The 17,424-nt window shown below is 40.0% G+C and overlaps 1 protein-coding gene across 3 annotated transcripts in view; it reads right to left on the reverse strand.

Annotated features, from left to right (window-relative positions):
* Positions 1–17,424, reverse strand: part of LOC148036290 (DNA glycosylase/AP lyase ROS1-like) — a 76,013-nt gene that overhangs the window by 29,905 nt on the left and 28,684 nt on the right. For 2 of the 3 annotated variants that reach the window (XM_087678294.1, XM_087678295.1), the window contains 2 exons: positions 16,462–16,576; positions 16,236–16,274 (listed from right to left, as the gene is read on the reverse strand). In XM_087678294.1, coding sequence (XP_087534420.1) covers positions 16,236–16,274; positions 16,462–16,576 — 154 coding nt within the window. The remainder of the gene's footprint in view (positions 1–16,235; positions 16,275–16,461; positions 16,577–17,424) is intronic. The other variant, XM_087678296.1, reaches the window with a different exon arrangement.

Genomic DNA, 17,424 nt, shown 5'->3' on the forward strand with positions numbered 1-17,424 from the left:
TTGTCTTGTGCTACTCCACTTTTCCCTTTTGTACTAGCTCTTCCCTCTCCTATAAATAAGAGCTCGTTTTTCTTCATTCAACATCATTTTTCTTTGCTGTAAACTCATGTACAGCACCCACAGATCCCATCATCATCCCCCACTTCTTCATTATCAAATTCCTCCATATTCCCTCTTCTATCACTGTTGTTTTACAAGACAACAAGCCTGTAAATTCATTACAGCTCCTTCTCGAGCTCTTTCTTCCATTTTAGCAATAAGAAGCAAGCCCTATCCATGTACTGCTGATCAACGATGGAGAAAGGCTGATTTCCCCTCTTTCTTCTCTCATACTGTAAAGAAATCAGTTCTTATCATTGCATAATAGATAATGCATGTGTGTTTGTACATCTTTGCATGATCTTGTGAGAGTGAGAATTACTTCTCCTCACTCTCAGGTTGATTGTAACTGAGCTCTTCCCTAAGGGACTTGGGTTGAGTAGAAATACATTCCTTCGGGGGGGGGGGGGGGGGGGGGGGGGTGGGGTTTGCCCATCTTCAACCCTCAATCTTGTCTCCATTACTTTTACTTTTTCATGGCTGTAATTTTGTGAGTAATTTTCATTTTCAGCTTTAAGTGTTCATTCTCTTTTATATTAAATCTCGAAAACAAGCGAAAATCATAATTGTTAAGCATACTATGTTGCTCGGGGCGTTTACAATTGGAGATCTATCACATGTGATAGGTCATTTTTTCCTAGCAAAGGTACATCTCTGAGCTTCTTTCGGAGTTTGGTATGGCCGTGTATATGTAGAAGAAAGGGTCACAATAGGTTACTTCTTACTCCTCCAAGAGATAGCTCCCGATCCAAGGGAGAAGCCATAACCTATAGTGGACTGTCTCATATCCACATCACCTACCCAATTAGAGTCACTCCATCTAGAAAAAGTGGCCCCCTCTCCATACTTGATCCTATAGGATCGTGTCCCCTATAAGAAGCACAGGAAGCACAATGGGGCTCTCCAATGAGCCTGCATAAGAGTATTCATGAAAGGAGACAACAAAGCCATCGCAAAAGAGATGTTTAGTGGAGTGTGGATCGGCTAGATCAAAGAGCCAACAAGGCACCTATAGTGGGTAGCATCAAGAAGGGGATCACTTGCTATCAATAACTTGAACTCAAGGTCCATGTGGGCAAGGGCTGTGTATTTTATTTGAATTTGAGTTTGGTGCTTCACCTTCATTTTTATTTTTCTTGCTCTTATGTCTACATTTAGCTCCATTCAATCTAGAAACTTACTTTATATCTACTACAGGTTATCCAATCTTAGCTACGTTGTCTTCAATGCACATTGAGATTTTAGGCCATCACTAGACATTTAGAGATGTATCTCTTTGCACCCTAGTGCTTTGTTGCTGGGAATGCCCATGTTTCACTCTCTGTCCTTTGGTCTTGTTGTGTGGGAAATTCCCCTCCTACACATTGTACCACCCTCCCTGGTTGCTGAGACACATGAACCCTCTTCTTGTGCTAATGAGCCAACTCCTTCATTGAAGGACTCAAGGAGTAGAAAGGAATCCTTTTACATTTAAACCATGTCCCACCCTCATCAATTGATCTTAAACATTGATCATGTTTTGATGCTAATGTTTCATCTTCTTCCTTGAAGGAAAAAGGGAGTTTTAAACTCCAATAATCACAAAGATCCTTTTGGCATTCTTGCCTTAAAAGAATACATTCTGTACCTTTTGTTAGAAAGGTGGCCATGTAGATGACAATTGTTGCTCATTAGCCAAGGGTATTAGACCAACACCAAAAATCACACTATACACAATCAAGAATTTTACCCACACTAAAGTTGAAACTTGAATCCAATCCCCCATTTCCAACCTCAACCTCTTTCGATAGTGGTAGTACCACTCCAAGGCTGTTGAGAGTGGGTCTTCCCTCGGGCCTTGGGCATCTTTTTTCTCTTATCTTGGCATTCGTCTTTCTTTCTTTTTAGCTGAGGTGTTTTTGTCACTTAATGTCATTTGTTTCTCCACTAGTTTATTTCTTTTTTATGTCAAGTGGGTTGCTACTTTGGTGGTTGTGCCTACCACACTTAGTCGGCATTGGAGCCATCTCTTGAGATTGGGGAGTGTCAAGTCTTCCTTTTTCATCCATTAGATCCATTTGCATCGTGGACTGCTATTTTGGTTTGGTGATTCTCAACTAGCATGGAGCCCTCTTCTGAGGTTGAGATCCAGGCTTGCCTATGTCACTTGGTCAGCATGGGAGTCCTCTCCCAAGATTGAGTACGGGTGTGTTTCACGTACCGAATAGCTAATTCTCCTTGGACTATTTTGGCTAAGGGGTGTTGGGTCTACCCTCGTCATTAGCTTCATCCTTCATCATGGTTCATGGCACCACACGAAGACCAACATTAGGTTCCTCTTCCTCCTTTGGCATCGACATCCATGGTTGAGAGGGGTTACCTACTCTTCACTTTATATCTATAGGTTTCAGCATTTGTCCTCGACATTGGCCTCCCTTCCTTGTTGTACCTACCCTTTGCACTGCATGATTATCATCATCTTTGTAAAAGGGTTATATCTAGTGTGGTTGTTGTCCTTTATGCCATTGCTGTAAATTCTTGGAATTCTACAACTTGCAGCTCTAGTGGAATAAAACAAGGATGTATAACACCGTTTCTTCTTTGCAACTCTACTATTGTTATATTTTTGTGTTGCTATATGCTTGGAACTCCTGTTGCTCGTTAGTAGTCTACTAATAAGATATTATATTTTTCTGTTGTATATTGTTGTACCATTGCTCTAAATACATGCAGATCTCTAGTCTTACTTGTAGTAACTAAAGCAAATATTAGATTTTAGAAATACTATTATTGTATTGTATGTCCATGCAACTATTGTATGCTTCTTGTTATTTCTCTAGTGATCCAATGCAAATGCTTCAAGTATATTGCTAACACAATACTTGATTTAGCCTCTGCAGTGATTGTTCTTGCAACATTAGGAAGTTCTCTAACATGTTCTAATCTATTCTTGGCACATAGAGAGGGTAACATTGAACTCATAGTCCCTTCCCTCCATCGCCTTGTGGCAGGCGATGCTATTCCATTCTTGTGCAAAGATATTCAATATCTATGGCATTAGCAATCACAACCTATGTCCAATAGCTATATTTATCCTTCCATGAAGATATGCAACATCCTAAGGATGAACTCCATAAAGCCATGACTAAGCTGAGCTCCACTAAAGAAACATTGACTAATGTCTTCAACCAAATGGAGTAGTCTATCAAGTTGTGGGAATCCCAGAAGGCTGAGATAGCATCTCTATAAGTGTAGCTTATTGCAAGTAAGAATCAATCGACCTTTGTTATTGTTGTGAGGGATCTTTTTACTCATGAGGTCTAGGAACTCAAAGCTGTAATGACCGTTTAGACGGATGAGTTACAACCCACCAACTCCACTATGGATGATCAGGCCAAGAAGATTAAGGAGTTGCAAGATAAATTAGCACAATCTCGTTCCATTCCCCCAAGTCCTAGTATTTTAGTAGTACCTTCTCTTTCTACTACGGACTTGGCAACCCTTCAATGTAATGCTTCTTTATGTCTACTCTTTCAAGCGAAGGTTGAGAGATTAAAATCTAGAATGGAACTTTTGTGGGCAACTTTTGAGCAGTATGTGGAGTATGTCCCTCTAGATCATTTCTTTTGGGTTCATTATCAACAACAGAAGTTGGCCTTCTAATTCATCTATGCATCTCGTTTTGTAGAGCATTCTCGAGCGGATCTTGAGGTGTCTCCACCAGTGCTTCTATTACCACCACACTTTCATACTTCTTTACCCCTTTTCTTTGTCATTGACACCTTGGATGGATAGTTGGGATAATCTTCTGTTTTGTGATGTTGGATCTGACCATCCCCTTATTTATTTTTCCCCATGGGCATAATTACTTCCACAAAGAAAAAAGAAAGAAAAAGTTCAAAGTGGTTTCATTTCCTTTGTAGGTCTTGGTATGCCATTGGGCAGCTGACGAACCCTTTGTTCAATGCCTTGTCCTCTTTGGGATGACCGTTTGGTTAAGATAATCACTGCCTTTGTAGTCTTGACCCTTTGGGCTTCTGAGTTTAGATAATCATTGCCATTGTAGTCTTGATAGGTCCTTGGGCAATTGATGTGCACTGTTGGCCCAATGCCCTGGCTGTTCTGGGATGGGATGCCTTGGGGATCTATGGGTTGAGCTATACTTGCAGTCCCTTTTTTATTTTGGTTTTGGGCTTGAGAGGGGGTGTTAAGCCAAAAAAGATGCATTACACATTAAATCTTCATTAGCTCATTAAAACAGCTGATGAACCCTTTGTCCAATGCCTTGTCCTCTTTGGGATGACCGTTTGGTTAAGATAATCACTGCCTTTGTAGTCTTGACCCTTTGGGCTTCTGAGTTTAGATAATCATTGCCATTGTAGTCTTGATAGGTCCTTGGGCAATTGATGTGCACTGTTGGCCCAATGCCCTGGCTGTTCTGGGATGGGATGCCTTGGGGATCTATGGGTTGAGCTATACTTGCAGTCCCTTTTTGATTTTGGTTTTGGGCTTGAGAGGGGGTGTTAAGCCAAAAAAGATGCATTACACATTAAATCTTCATTAGCTCATTAAAACAGCCCCAAAACTCAAAGATTACCAAAGTTTTTGCGTCCCATAAGCAAAACATCTAAAGTTTGGGAGGATCTACATATACAAACAGGAGATTGCGTAGTTAGGGTGGTTTCATATGATTCCTACGATATGTTTGATATGTGAATATGTACGGTATTGAATGTACACAAAAATTTTAGGAATAAAATACATTGTCTCCTCAAACGTTCATTAAAAAATATAAAATTATACATAAAATCAGCTTATACACATATAAAATATGCAAGTTAAACATAGATTATGGATTGTACAGAAACTCATGAACTAGCTCATGTGAGCCTAATAGAAGAGATGGGTGAGTTTAGAAAACACTTGAAAGGCCATATAAGAGTCGAAACTCAAGTCATGTTCTATTCCAAAAAGATACAAAAGGTCATTTGCCATGCTATCACCTAATGCTCATAAAAGGACTCAAAATGACATGATAGAAACTAACTCATGGGGACTCCTCATTATCAAGCTCAGATACATTAGAAGGAAGAGTGGGTTTGGATGAGAGAGAGAGAGAGAGAGAGAGAGAGAGAGAGAGAGGGAGAGGTGGATGAAACTTGAAAGTGAGAGGGGGAGAGGAATAGGAATATGGAGAGTAGATTAAGGTGAAAGTGCGAGAGGAAGAGGGAAAGAGAGAGAGTAGGCTAAAGTGTAGGTGAAGGTTGAATGAAAAGTGGATCAGGCTCGAGCTCAAGAGAGGGAGATTGAAAAAGATGGAAGCTTAAAGAAAGCTGTTTTCACATTGGCATCAAATCTGAATTGGTTAACTATGAGCTAGTTTGCAAAATTGTTCTCACGTTGCGAACAAGCTAAACTAGTAATTTTAAACTAGGTCAAGAAAGACTGTGTTCACATTTCAGCTTACTTGATGTAGTTGAAAACTAACTAGTTTAGATTGAACCTTCTTTACATTGGTAGAGAGATGAACTGGCCGTTTTGAGGGCCAAAGGGGCTATTTCTATGTGGATTTTGGAAGTATTTTTTGATCATAAAATTTGGCAAAATGTGGTATATTTTGAGTAGGTTTTCATCAAATCTTTATAGCTTTAATCTTTCTCCTTTTTTTTGAAATAAAAAATAAGGAAAAAACAAAACAAGCTTCTCATCAAGCTTGAATGCATCATTTGTAATTCTTGAACATTTTGTCTCTTATTGCTCACTTGTATGGAGTTAGACACTACGGAGTACCATCTCTAAGCTTGGTAAGACCTCTCCATCAAACATCAAGTTTATTCATTATGGCATCATCCTCAATCACCTTTTGGCAATGAAAAATTTGAGGGGGGAGAAAAGTTCCACACATGGGCCAGCCAAGATCAGTTTCAACTTTCTCCTAATGCAGAAAAAGCTTCATACGATAGCATGCCATGTGGAAACACACAAGTGCCACTTGTTGCTGGCCAATGAATATTGTTAGACAGAGGTGCAAAACACATAGCAGGACTATGAGGCAACACTAGAAGAATGTCGCAATCGGGCATTTGGGATCGATAGGTCAATGTAGGCATATGTTGCTGCATGAGAGGTAGTCCCAAGTTATTACATTTGATACCATGCTAGAAGAGCAATAATCAATAACAGACAATGAAAGATACAATGCATAGTTTGTACATAGGAATCCACTGTGAGAATCAAGCAGATCAACATTTGAGTACAAGCTCACACTCCACAGGTTGCCTCTCTCTAGACAAAGAACTATGACTCACATGAATGTGGCCGCACACCCTCCTTTAATAGATAAATAGGTGCGACTCTGTACGAGAAGTAGGTTGGTGATACAATATACTTGAGAAAAGCTGCCCATGAATTAAGGTTCGGGCACTCTTGAATCATTGACAATGACCACCCTCAATTCTATCTGTGCAAAAAACTCCAATTCCTCAAGTTTATCATTGACCAAGACTGGCCATTACATTGTTTGCCATAGAATCTTGTACACTTACGTCTTTACCTCACCATTGAAACATTCAAGGGTTTTAACTTGATACGCTAGTTGATACATTAGGTTAGGGTTCATATACAAAGGCAATCTATAGAAACAATTTTGCCAAAATTTCTGAAGGTTGTACCAACCATTGACTGTTTCACTTTTATCTGGACTGTGGTTGTCTACCTATTCGTAGGCTGCCTCAATGGCACATACACATGATGATCTTTTCCAGCTATATCTTACCTTTGTTTACAATGTACAATAACAATTTACCAAAATTTCTCAAGTTGTACCAACAGTTGACTATTTGAATTCATCTTGAGGGCAGTTCTCTACCTATTCGTAGGCTGCCTCACTGGCACATACGCACATGGTGTTTTTTCCCCCCAGATATATATTACCTCTGTATACATAGAAAGACAACTGATGGGCAGTGGGCTTTTGAGTTTATGTCAGCGTATCATTGCTGCTTTGTTCTTTTGCTAATTCTAAAGAGAGAGTGAGAGAGGGGGATGGGGATATTGGAATCAGGGCCTGCTGGGGTTTTTTAGGAACCAGTGATTTGCTGCAGTTTCTGGTTGCTCTTCACTCTCCTTTCTTAGTTACACTTGTCCACTAGTTTGGTGATGGAGCATTCTTTATCCTTTCAGATTGACAAAGGGAGTTTGGGTAATTGGGCCATCGGCAAAAGTAATGCAGACTGCTAGTGAAGTCTTAGATTGGAGACTACAAGGAGGACTTGATGATGGCCTTGTGAGCATTGATCCCCTTGATTTTGAGGGTTAAAGAAACCTCCGAAAGAAACCAAAGATATTCACAGGATATGGTGGCTTCCTGAAACAAGGAGCTATGGTGGGGATAGTGTTTGAAAAAACTGCTTAAGGAAAGGTTCATGCTGGATAAGACACATTGACTTAGTAGATCTTCTCTCTTTGTCCAGAGTTATACAGTCACATGTCAGCCTCTATTTCACACTTGATCAAGAGAAGGTTGGTGATGTCACAGATGGTGGGTTAGACTGTAGCTGATGTGGCTATAGGTTACTTGACCAAGAGTTGGCCTTGGTAGGTGGGGATCAATAGATAGGTTGATGAGGCATTTGTTTGATGTAGCCAAGTCAAATTGCAATACAAATGAATGATAGCATCATTATAGTGACAAGGTTGGCCGGGCATTAGGGCTCCATGGCAGTCATGATAGACTTTGAGTAGTGAGTTGGCCAATTTCATTGGCCCTTGCAACACTTTTCCAACATCTATGCAGATAATGTGTGCCAAAGTGCTATTTTGAATGAAACAATGGTGCAATAGGGTGGGTATCCCAAGGCCCAAGGTCCATTCCCAACATATATGTGGTAGAAAACATGGTGTTCGGGAGAGAGTAATTGTATGAAAGTTCTTGCGAACTCTGTGAGAGACTTGGATAACAATCAGTGTCTAGATATTCTTATTGTTATTGATCTATTTGCTTGTATCACAGCATCCTTCACTCACAATTCTCTCTTATTCTCTCTTGGATTGTGCATGTGCACCACAAGGTTTGGGAATATTGCCTTTTTACCTTGCTTGAAAACAATCATGTAGTGCCAATAGTACTTCTACTTGTACTTATCCAAGGGTGTGATGGCATCTTTCCAAAAGACTTGGTGATATAGGTCCACAAGGTGGTGATTCTTTGCCAAGAGATCACCTTGAAACAAAGTGAGCAAAACACTTTTAGTCCACATAGGGAGAGCAAACTCTTCTCAATTCTCCCAACTTTGTAGGGAGGACATTGATGCTCTCTAGATAATGGTTGAATTGGAAGGTGGAATGAATGGAGCACTATTGGTTGTAGAGCCAAGCCATGATTGTTATTCTACTTGTCATGGATTTTAAGTTTGATGCCTCTAGTGAGTTTGAGCCATCAAGGTATTCCTAGTTCACTATTGACAAGTAAGGATGGAGGACCTTCATATGAGCAAGCACACTCACCTTCAAATGGGGGAGCACTCTCTCCTCCCCTTCTCATGTCTTTTCATCCTTTCCCTTAACCCTTTTTCTTTCTACCCTTCATCCATGCCAAGAGTGGGCTTGGCTCCTAGTAGGGATCCAAGGAGGCTCGGGGGGAGGCAAGAATCTTAATTTGGGAGTTTTACAAGAGTATTTTGGTCTTTTGCAAGCACCTCATTGGTACTCTTTGTGGATGCAAGACAATCTTGAAGTAGTGGATGTGTGTCAAGCATTATTTGGACTGAGTGCACTAGAGATTGTTGGTGATGGATGGTTGGACTTGAGATCATTGAATGAAGAGGAGCAAGCAATAATTGCCAAGCTGCTCTCCATCCCTAAGTTCAACTTCAAGCATGACGAACAACTTGTCTATCCTTGATGCACATGCACTTTCCCTTCATTTGGCATTTTGAAGGTTCCAAAATCCATTATGAACAAAAGAGTCTCCAAGATGGGGCTGGCTTTGTGTTAGAAGTCTTATGTGAAGTCTGATGGTATGATCACTTGGGCTGTTATGCACTCAACAATTTTCAAACACTTTACTGCAATTGAGCACAACTTGCAACAATGTAATGTTTATGTGAGTGATTTCAATAGAAGTGCTTCTTGATGTCCTTCTATAATCTTGCTTTTTCACTATCAATGATATACTATAGAAGCTTGTAGACAACTTTTATAAGTCCACTAGGGTGAATTTGGTTCTCTAGATGTCATCCATGCTCCAAGGGCCATGAAATTGGTCCTTACTTTTGAGAAGAGATACAAAGGAAGCAAGGGAGCACTAATCTATTGTGAGAAGGAGAAAGACAAAGACAAGGGAAGGAGCATGTCCAAGGGTGGAGAACTTCTCCCCTAAAAATGCAGTAAACAAAGAAGAGACTCAATGATGGGGCAAGGAATGCAGGTGTATTATGCGCAAGAGGACTAGGCATGCCATTTTCCAAGGGCTATTAAATGTTTTTGACCAAGATCTGTCCTAGGTAATCCATTGGCACTTGCCACCACAACTTTTGCGTGTACCCCAGTCCCCTGCCCAAGCTAGGGTTGTTTGTCTGCATTCCACTTAATCTCACATGTGCACAACACTTGTGCCCCACTTAGCCGTTCCAAGAGCATTAAGTTAAAAATTCATGACCCCGTGACATTGGGACAACTCAAGGCGGCAAGAGAATGAATGTCACACCATAATTTTGGCAAAACAATTCAGCTCATACATTGAGAGATGCAAACACTTCATTGACCTCCACGAATGAAGGGGCTCAAGGGAGGTGCATTACCCTAACATGTTAATCCTGCTGAATTGTGTTGCCAAATCTAAAGCCTCTCCTATTGGAGAGCTTTCTTTCTTCTTCTTTATCCTTGGTAGTGGACTCGTCCATGCTGTGGCTTATCTTCTAGCATGTAGACCTTGAATGGATGTTGACCCTTTGAGAGGCAATTTGAAGTAATGTATGATTTCATACTGACAAAAAAAGCTAGATGAAATGGTTTGAGATGACAAATCTTGACATTATTGACCAAGGACTACTATGTTGAACAATGATAGTCAATCTGTTGAGACAGTCGCATCTAGTTGGTCAAAAGAGAAAAGAACAACTACATCAAATGCGGTAAATATTGGTGATTGGTCAATGCATTGGGAGTAAAATACAAGTTGATATCTCACCTTCCAGTTGTTGGGTATAAAGTCCCTTAATCTCCGCGTGTATAAACTTGTTCGGGTATGAACACACCCTTATTTGTACCCTAACATATAAATACATTTTATTCTTTGTGGACTGTGACTTTTTGGTACACTCATCTTGGGATTGTCTCACTCTCACTCTCAACGTTGCTCCTACTCCATTTCTGTCTTGCATTCCATTGTGTACTCACCACAACAAATTGGTATCAGAGCTGCGGCAAAGGTGTGCCCGCTTCCTGAGGACAGTGCGAGTCAATTCCAGCGCGCGCGTAAAGGAGGCAGGTCTTCACTTCTACAGGCAGGCGACAATGTCCTCAGCAGCAAGCTGACAGCCCATCGGCAGCTATCGTGACTAGACGGAGACTAGGTGGTAGTCAGTGTGACTTGCGTGAGCTATGATAGGTCAGGTGTGAGTAGGCGACGAGTAGACTAGGTCAGGTGTGGAGACGACAGGTCAGGCATGAGGCGACAAGCCTCGCGGAGACCATGCCACAACAGGCAAGTCAACGATGCCACGTTTGACAGTTTTTTTTTGTGCAGATTTTTTGAAAGTTAATTTATGCAATTAGTTCCCCTTCTCACTGATGGGGTTCGCACGCACAAGCACAAGTTCTTAGACTTGTGCATATTTATGCTCGAAAATTTGGGGCTTTTTCCAGATTTGATGCTGTTCATACATAACAGTGACATTGGACTCGTAAATTGCAGAAATTGTGCACATTGGCATTGAAAATTTTGGGGCTTTTCATGTATCAGTGAAATTTTGCTCAGCCGAGCCGACTTTACTGATATTGGTGCACATTTGGACCTGCGAAATTTGGGGCTTTGCAAAACTTTGCTAAATTTGCGTGTTTTATGCTTTCAGGAACATATCTTAATGTAATCGGGGCAGATTGGTCAATGAAGTTTTGGGGCTTTTGCTGAAATTTGTGAATTTTGGCAAAATTGATGTGTGAAATGCACATTGGGGACATTGCTGAAGCAATCTTGGTGCTATAAGTAGTGAAATTCAAGTTTGGTATCTCCCACTTATTTAGATTTTGAAGAAATTGCAGAGAATTTTGGTGTTTTTTGTGTATCAGAAGTGCTTTTGACACATATGTATATAGTACACATGTTTGGCAATTCCTATTGAGTTGATGTATTGCTGAATATTCATGGTGTAGCAGTCTTAGTGATCATTTGCAGATCTGGGATTGTTACAAATGTATTTTTGGTGATATTGCTGAAGTGGGAGTCACCTTGCAGTGGTGTATGCATGGATCGTATGTTGAAATCTCAGTTATATTGAAGAAAGTTATCCTTTCTACTGCTGTACATGTATTTGGATCAAATCTTGCTTTTATTTCCTAAAATTTTGGGCTAAAATTAAGTGAATATTCAGCCTAGTATTCACTGTCATAAAATATAGTATTGGTACTTGGCACTTTGCTGAACAATGGCCACTAATGCTTCTAGTAGTAGTGGCACTAAATCCCTTCTTGAAATCAAGAGGTTTGATGGCACTGGTTTTGATTTGTGGAAGGACAAGATGCAAGGCATTTTGTTTCTCAAGGATTGTGATGATGCTCTCTTGGAAACCAAGCCTGCAACTATGACAGATGAGGATTGGGCTAGACTCAACAACAAGGGCATTGCATAGATTAAAATGGTTGTGTCTGATGATGTACTTACAAACATTAAGCGTCTTGATACGGCTTATGCCATATGGAAAAAGCTAATGGACACTTACGAAAACACAACTCCAGTGAATCAAGTGTGTCTCATGCGCAAGCTTGTGAACATGGAGTTGGATGAGTCTAAACTAGCATCTGAGCATTTGAGTGCTTTCACAGGGATTTTGAGTCAGTTGTGCAGGACTTTGTTTACAGCCCTTCAATGATAAATTGAAGGCTATTTTCTTGTTGATGACATTGCATGATAGCTAGGAGTATTTGGTTGTTTCACTAAGCAACAACCTTGCTTTAACCTTTGATGGTGCTAGGGGCTCCATTCTCAGTGAGGAGATGAGAAGAAAGTCCAGTAGAAAAAGCAGTGGTTCAGCCTATCATCTTAGAGGCAAGTCAGAGAAGAGGGGTAATGCAGGAAATAAAGGCAAAAGGAGTAAAAGCAAGGGCAAACAGCAAGATGTTACTTGCTATCAGTGTAGGCATGAAGGGCATAAAAAGCTCGACTATTGGTATTTCAAGAAAGAGCAAGAAAGAAAGAAACAGCAAGGAAAGAAAAAGAAGGATGATAGCTTTCTCTCAAAAGAAGTTGCAAAGGCAAATGTTGCATCTAGTGTGGTCATTGAAGAGCTCTCTGACACTAGAGAAATACTTGTTGTAACTTCATGTAATAATGTAGATGTTATGGCAGCAGCAGGTGATATGCCCATCACTAAAAGTGAGGTACTTTGTCACTTTTATTGATGATTTCAATAGAAAGTCATGGGTGTGTGTGTTAAAGAGCAAAAAGGAAGTGTTGGATGCCTTTAAAAGGTTTCATGCTTTTGTTACCACATAGAAAAGGCTTGAGTTAAAAGCTATAGCAATGGATAATGGGGGTGAGTATGTTTCTAATGATTTTTTTTTTTTTTTTTTGGTGAGATGCATGGCATTAAGAGGGATTTGACAATCCCTCACAATCTTGCATCAAATGACGTGGCTGAGAGATATAATCGCACACTTTGTGAGAGAGTCAAATGCATCCTGTCCACATCTTATCTCCTGCAGTAGTTGTGGGGAGAGACTCTTAAAACTGCAGTTTATGTATGCAATCGCTCTCCCAATTGTGCATTGGAAAATGGCATTTTTCAAGAGGTTTGGTTTGGCAAACTTGCTTCATATGACCATTTGCGTGTCTTTGGTTGTGATGCCTTTGTGTATGTTCTTGTAAATCAAAGGACTAAACTAGACATGAAATCCATCAAGGGCATCTTCATGGAATATGGAGATGAGGGAGAGATGGATTATAGAGTTTGGCATCCTCAAGATAGGAAGATTGTACATAGCCGAGATGTAGTATTTAATGAGGCAAAGTTGCTGAAAAATGCTACACATGGTGACCTTGACAAAAAGAAGGTCAAATTTCAGCATGAACAGCCAACCATTATTTGAAGATTCTGTTTCTTTTGGTGTTGAAAATGAGCAGCAACCTATTGTGCTATAGCCACAAGATAATTGACAACAAATAGATGTACAGGATGGAATAGGACAGCAAGATGAACATACTGAAAACAAATTACAGTGGCAAGATAATGCTGAAAATCAGCCACCGGGTGATGGTGTGCATATACTTGAGGATGTAGGCCCATTGCCTAATAATACAGATCATTGGGTAAGAAGGTCTACACGTGTCAGAAGGCAGCCAGAGAGGTTTCAACTATCTTTGGATTGCATTTTATTGACTGATGAAGGTGAGCCTTTGACATTTAGAGAGGCACAATCATGTGAAAACAAGAGAAAGTGGGAACTTGCTATGGAAGAAAAGACGAAGTCTCTATATGTGAATAATACATGGGAGCTTGTACCTTTGCCCAAGAATAGGAAAGCTATCCCTAACAAATGGATTAACAAATGGGTTTACAAGGTGAATTGTATTGATGGGAAGTTCAAGTACAATGCATGTTTGGTTGCTAAGGGCTATACACAGAAGCAAGGCATAGATTTCCAAGAGGTTTTTTCACTAGTAGTGAAGATGACTATGCTTCGTTTTTTTTAGCTCTCACTGCATCCTTGGATTTAGAGTTGGATTAGATGGATGTGAAGATTGCTTTTCTTCATGGTGACTTGGATGAAGAGCTATACATGAAATAGCCTGAAGGTTTTGCTATTCTAGGGAAAGAGCATTTGGTTTGTAAGCTGAAATGTAGCTTATATGGGCTGAAACAAGCCCCTACACAGTGGTATAAAAAGTTAGATACCTTCATGCCCAGCCATGGATTTAAATGGAATTGTGCAGATCACTGCTTATACACTAAAAAGGCTGCTGATGGAAGCCTTATTTTGTTGGTCTTATATGTGGATGACATGCTGATTGCAAGACAGCATAAGAGTACTTTGAATGCTCTTAAAAGGCAGCCGAGTTCATCCTTCTTGATGAAAGATTTGGAGGCAGTTGAACACATTTTGGGCATGCCCATTAAAAGAGATAGAGGGTGGCACTTGTTGTTTCTCTCACAGGACAAGTACATTAGCAAAGTACTTGATAGATTTAATATGGTTGATACTAAGTCTCTTGGTGTGCCTTTACTGCCACATACAAAGCTTAGCAAAGCTGATTGCCCAAAGGACGATGCAATTGCTAGTGCTATGAAGGGCATACCTTATGCATCAGCTTGTAGTTCTTTGATGTATGCCATGGTTGCAACTCGCCCTGACATTGCTCATGCAGTGGGAGTTGTTAGTAGATTCATGTCTAACCCTAGCAAGCCACATTGGGAAGCAATGAAATATATCTTTAGATACTTAAAAGGTACACGAGAGAAGTGTATATGCTATGGAAAGGGTACACTAGAGTTGCAGGGATTCTGTGATTTGGACATGGTAGGAGATCTTGACACTAGAAAATCTACCAATGGGTATGTCTTTACTTTGGCTGGTGGGGCTATTTCTTGGTGTTCACGGTTGCAGAAAATTGTGGCACTGAGTATTACATAGGTTGAATGTATTTCAGCCATAGAAGCTTCTAAGGAAGCTATTTGGCTTGTTTGTTTGTCAAGGATTTTGGTCTCTCTTCGCGTACTCCAGTGCTTGGTTGTGATAGCCAAAGTGCCGTATGTGTGGCTAACAATGCCATGTTTCATGCACGTACCAAACACATAGATGTTCAGTACCACTTCATTCGACAAGTCTTGGATGATGGTCTTGTCACACTGGCTAAGATCCAAACCCAAGATTGCATCCGATTAGTGGGAGTTGGCTAGCTTACCACTTCGGGCCTTTAAGTGGGAGGTTGTTGGGTGTAAAGTCCCTTAATCTCCATGTGTATAAACTTATATGGGTGTGAACACACCCTTATTTGTACCCTAACATATAAATACATTTTATTCTTTGTGTACCATGACTTTCTGGTACACTCATCTTGGGATTCTCTCACTCCCACTCTCACTCTTAACACTACTCTTGCTCCATTTCTGTCTCGCATTCCATTGCACGCTCATCACTACACTAGTTGGCCAAAAAAGTCCACAAGCCTGTCCAAGCAAAGAAAGCTGTTACATTGATACACTACAAACAAGATATCACTTAGAAATATTTGAAATTGCATGTTACAGCTGAGAAGCAAGCAGCCAGCTTTTATGACAACGAATGAGGGCAGGTCTTAACAGCATCTCCAGGAGAAAGACAGGATGGCTGGAAAGCATTAAGATTGGAAGATAATTATTGGTTACCCTCTTTAACCATAGTAATACTTATGTGTGCCATACTTCCAGAAAGGACCCGTATCAAAATACCTCCTAAAGCAGCGAATGTCCCTCCTGGGAGGTCTACCCATTGTGATTATCCAGTCTGCATAGAGAATTGGCATCACAGATTTTAATGATTCACATTGTTTTATGTCATTGACACTCTGATCTACTTGACAGATCTCCACTTAGTTCATAGGCAATTAGTCTCATCTGTTTGTGCTTATGCGAGACAATGCCCAACTTTTGTGTTGCAATACATGCATTTCGCAGGTTCTGATAGCCTCTTGATGATAGGAATGATCGTTATTTCTTCCTCGGCTTTGATATTGAGATCCTTTGATTGTAGTTCCGTTTGGAAAAGTCTATAACATGCTAAAACCCTTGAAATCAAGCTAGATTGGACAAAGTCAAACCTCTTATATCAACCTAGTTTCTGATATTATTGTCCTCATTTTTTTTTTGTAGCCAAAAAGCTCAACATATATATCAACTAATAAATTGCAAGACATCTAGCAAGGCTGTGTTGACCAGTAAAATGAAGATAAGCACTGCACTCACCCCTCCAGAAGCAGCTGGTTATTTCATTTGTCGATAAACCTGATTACAAAGTGAAATTTCAGAGGTTAAAACTTTATAATTGGTACACAAAATCAAGTATCTCGTGACTCCTTTTAATGGTCATAAATAACATCCACTCGGGATTTGGCATAAAAAATATTATCATTAATAATGTTAACCAGCTCCTTGTCTTTCACTTAATGTAGACAACTGAAGGTATATTAACCTCTAAAAATGTTTGGTACTGATGTGCCAAAGTAAACAAAACGGCGTGGCAGATTCCATAGGAGGGAGCGAGAAACTTGAAGAGGATGCAAACTGCTCTCATGGTCTGCAAACACCTGCAACAAGCTCAGCATGTGACCATCTTGAATACAAAGCTTGAAGAGTTGTACACTTCATTATACAAGTTTCACTATTTTCTTGTGCCACTTAATGCAGAAGGGATCAAAAAATGACAGGGGGGAGTTTAATGAGTTAAAACTGCTATCCTAGATAGCCTATGTGGCTGCCATACACTTTACTAAGTTGGGTGTCATGACTTAGTAATGTATTTCAGAAGGTAGGAGAAAAGTTTTTAAATGAGACCTGAGAAATTCAATACAGTCGTTTGAGGAAGCCAATACATATGTTTATACTCATGATGATTTAATAAATATGTTTATACTCATGATGATTTAATTGCAAGACTAAACCTCAAGTGGAGATTGTTCTACTTACAGTTTACTTAACTAGCTTTGATTAATGCAGTTGAAGTTGAAGATCTAAGAGCACACCACCATGTGGTTAATTTGGCTACCAGCACATATCAAAATGTTTGCAATACCAAGTTGAGAAAACTGAAACAGAATGTGAAGGCTATATGGTGAAGTTGCATTGTTAGATTATAAAGCTTGCATAGTGAATAGAGAATGCATTTATGATAGTACCATCACTACATTGAAGTTGAAGATCTAAGAGTATACCACCACCTGGTTAATTTGGCTACCAGCACATATCAAAATGTTTGCAATACCAAGTTGAGAAAATTGAAACAAAGTGTGGAACCTACATGGGAAAGTTGAATTGTCTGATTATGAAGCTTGCATACTGATAATATAGAATAGATTTACAATAGTACCATCACTACATTGGGTGATGAGCAAGAGACACATTAAATTTTGCTGGAGTGGGATTTCTAATTTCAACA

The sequence above is a fragment of the Lygodium microphyllum genome, chromosome 5, assembly GCF_053477565.2.
Source record: "Lygodium microphyllum isolate KBCC chromosome 5, Lygodium_microphyllum_v1.1.10, whole genome shotgun sequence".
NCBI classification, from domain to species: Eukaryota; Viridiplantae; Streptophyta; class Polypodiopsida; order Schizaeales; family Lygodiaceae; genus Lygodium; species Lygodium microphyllum.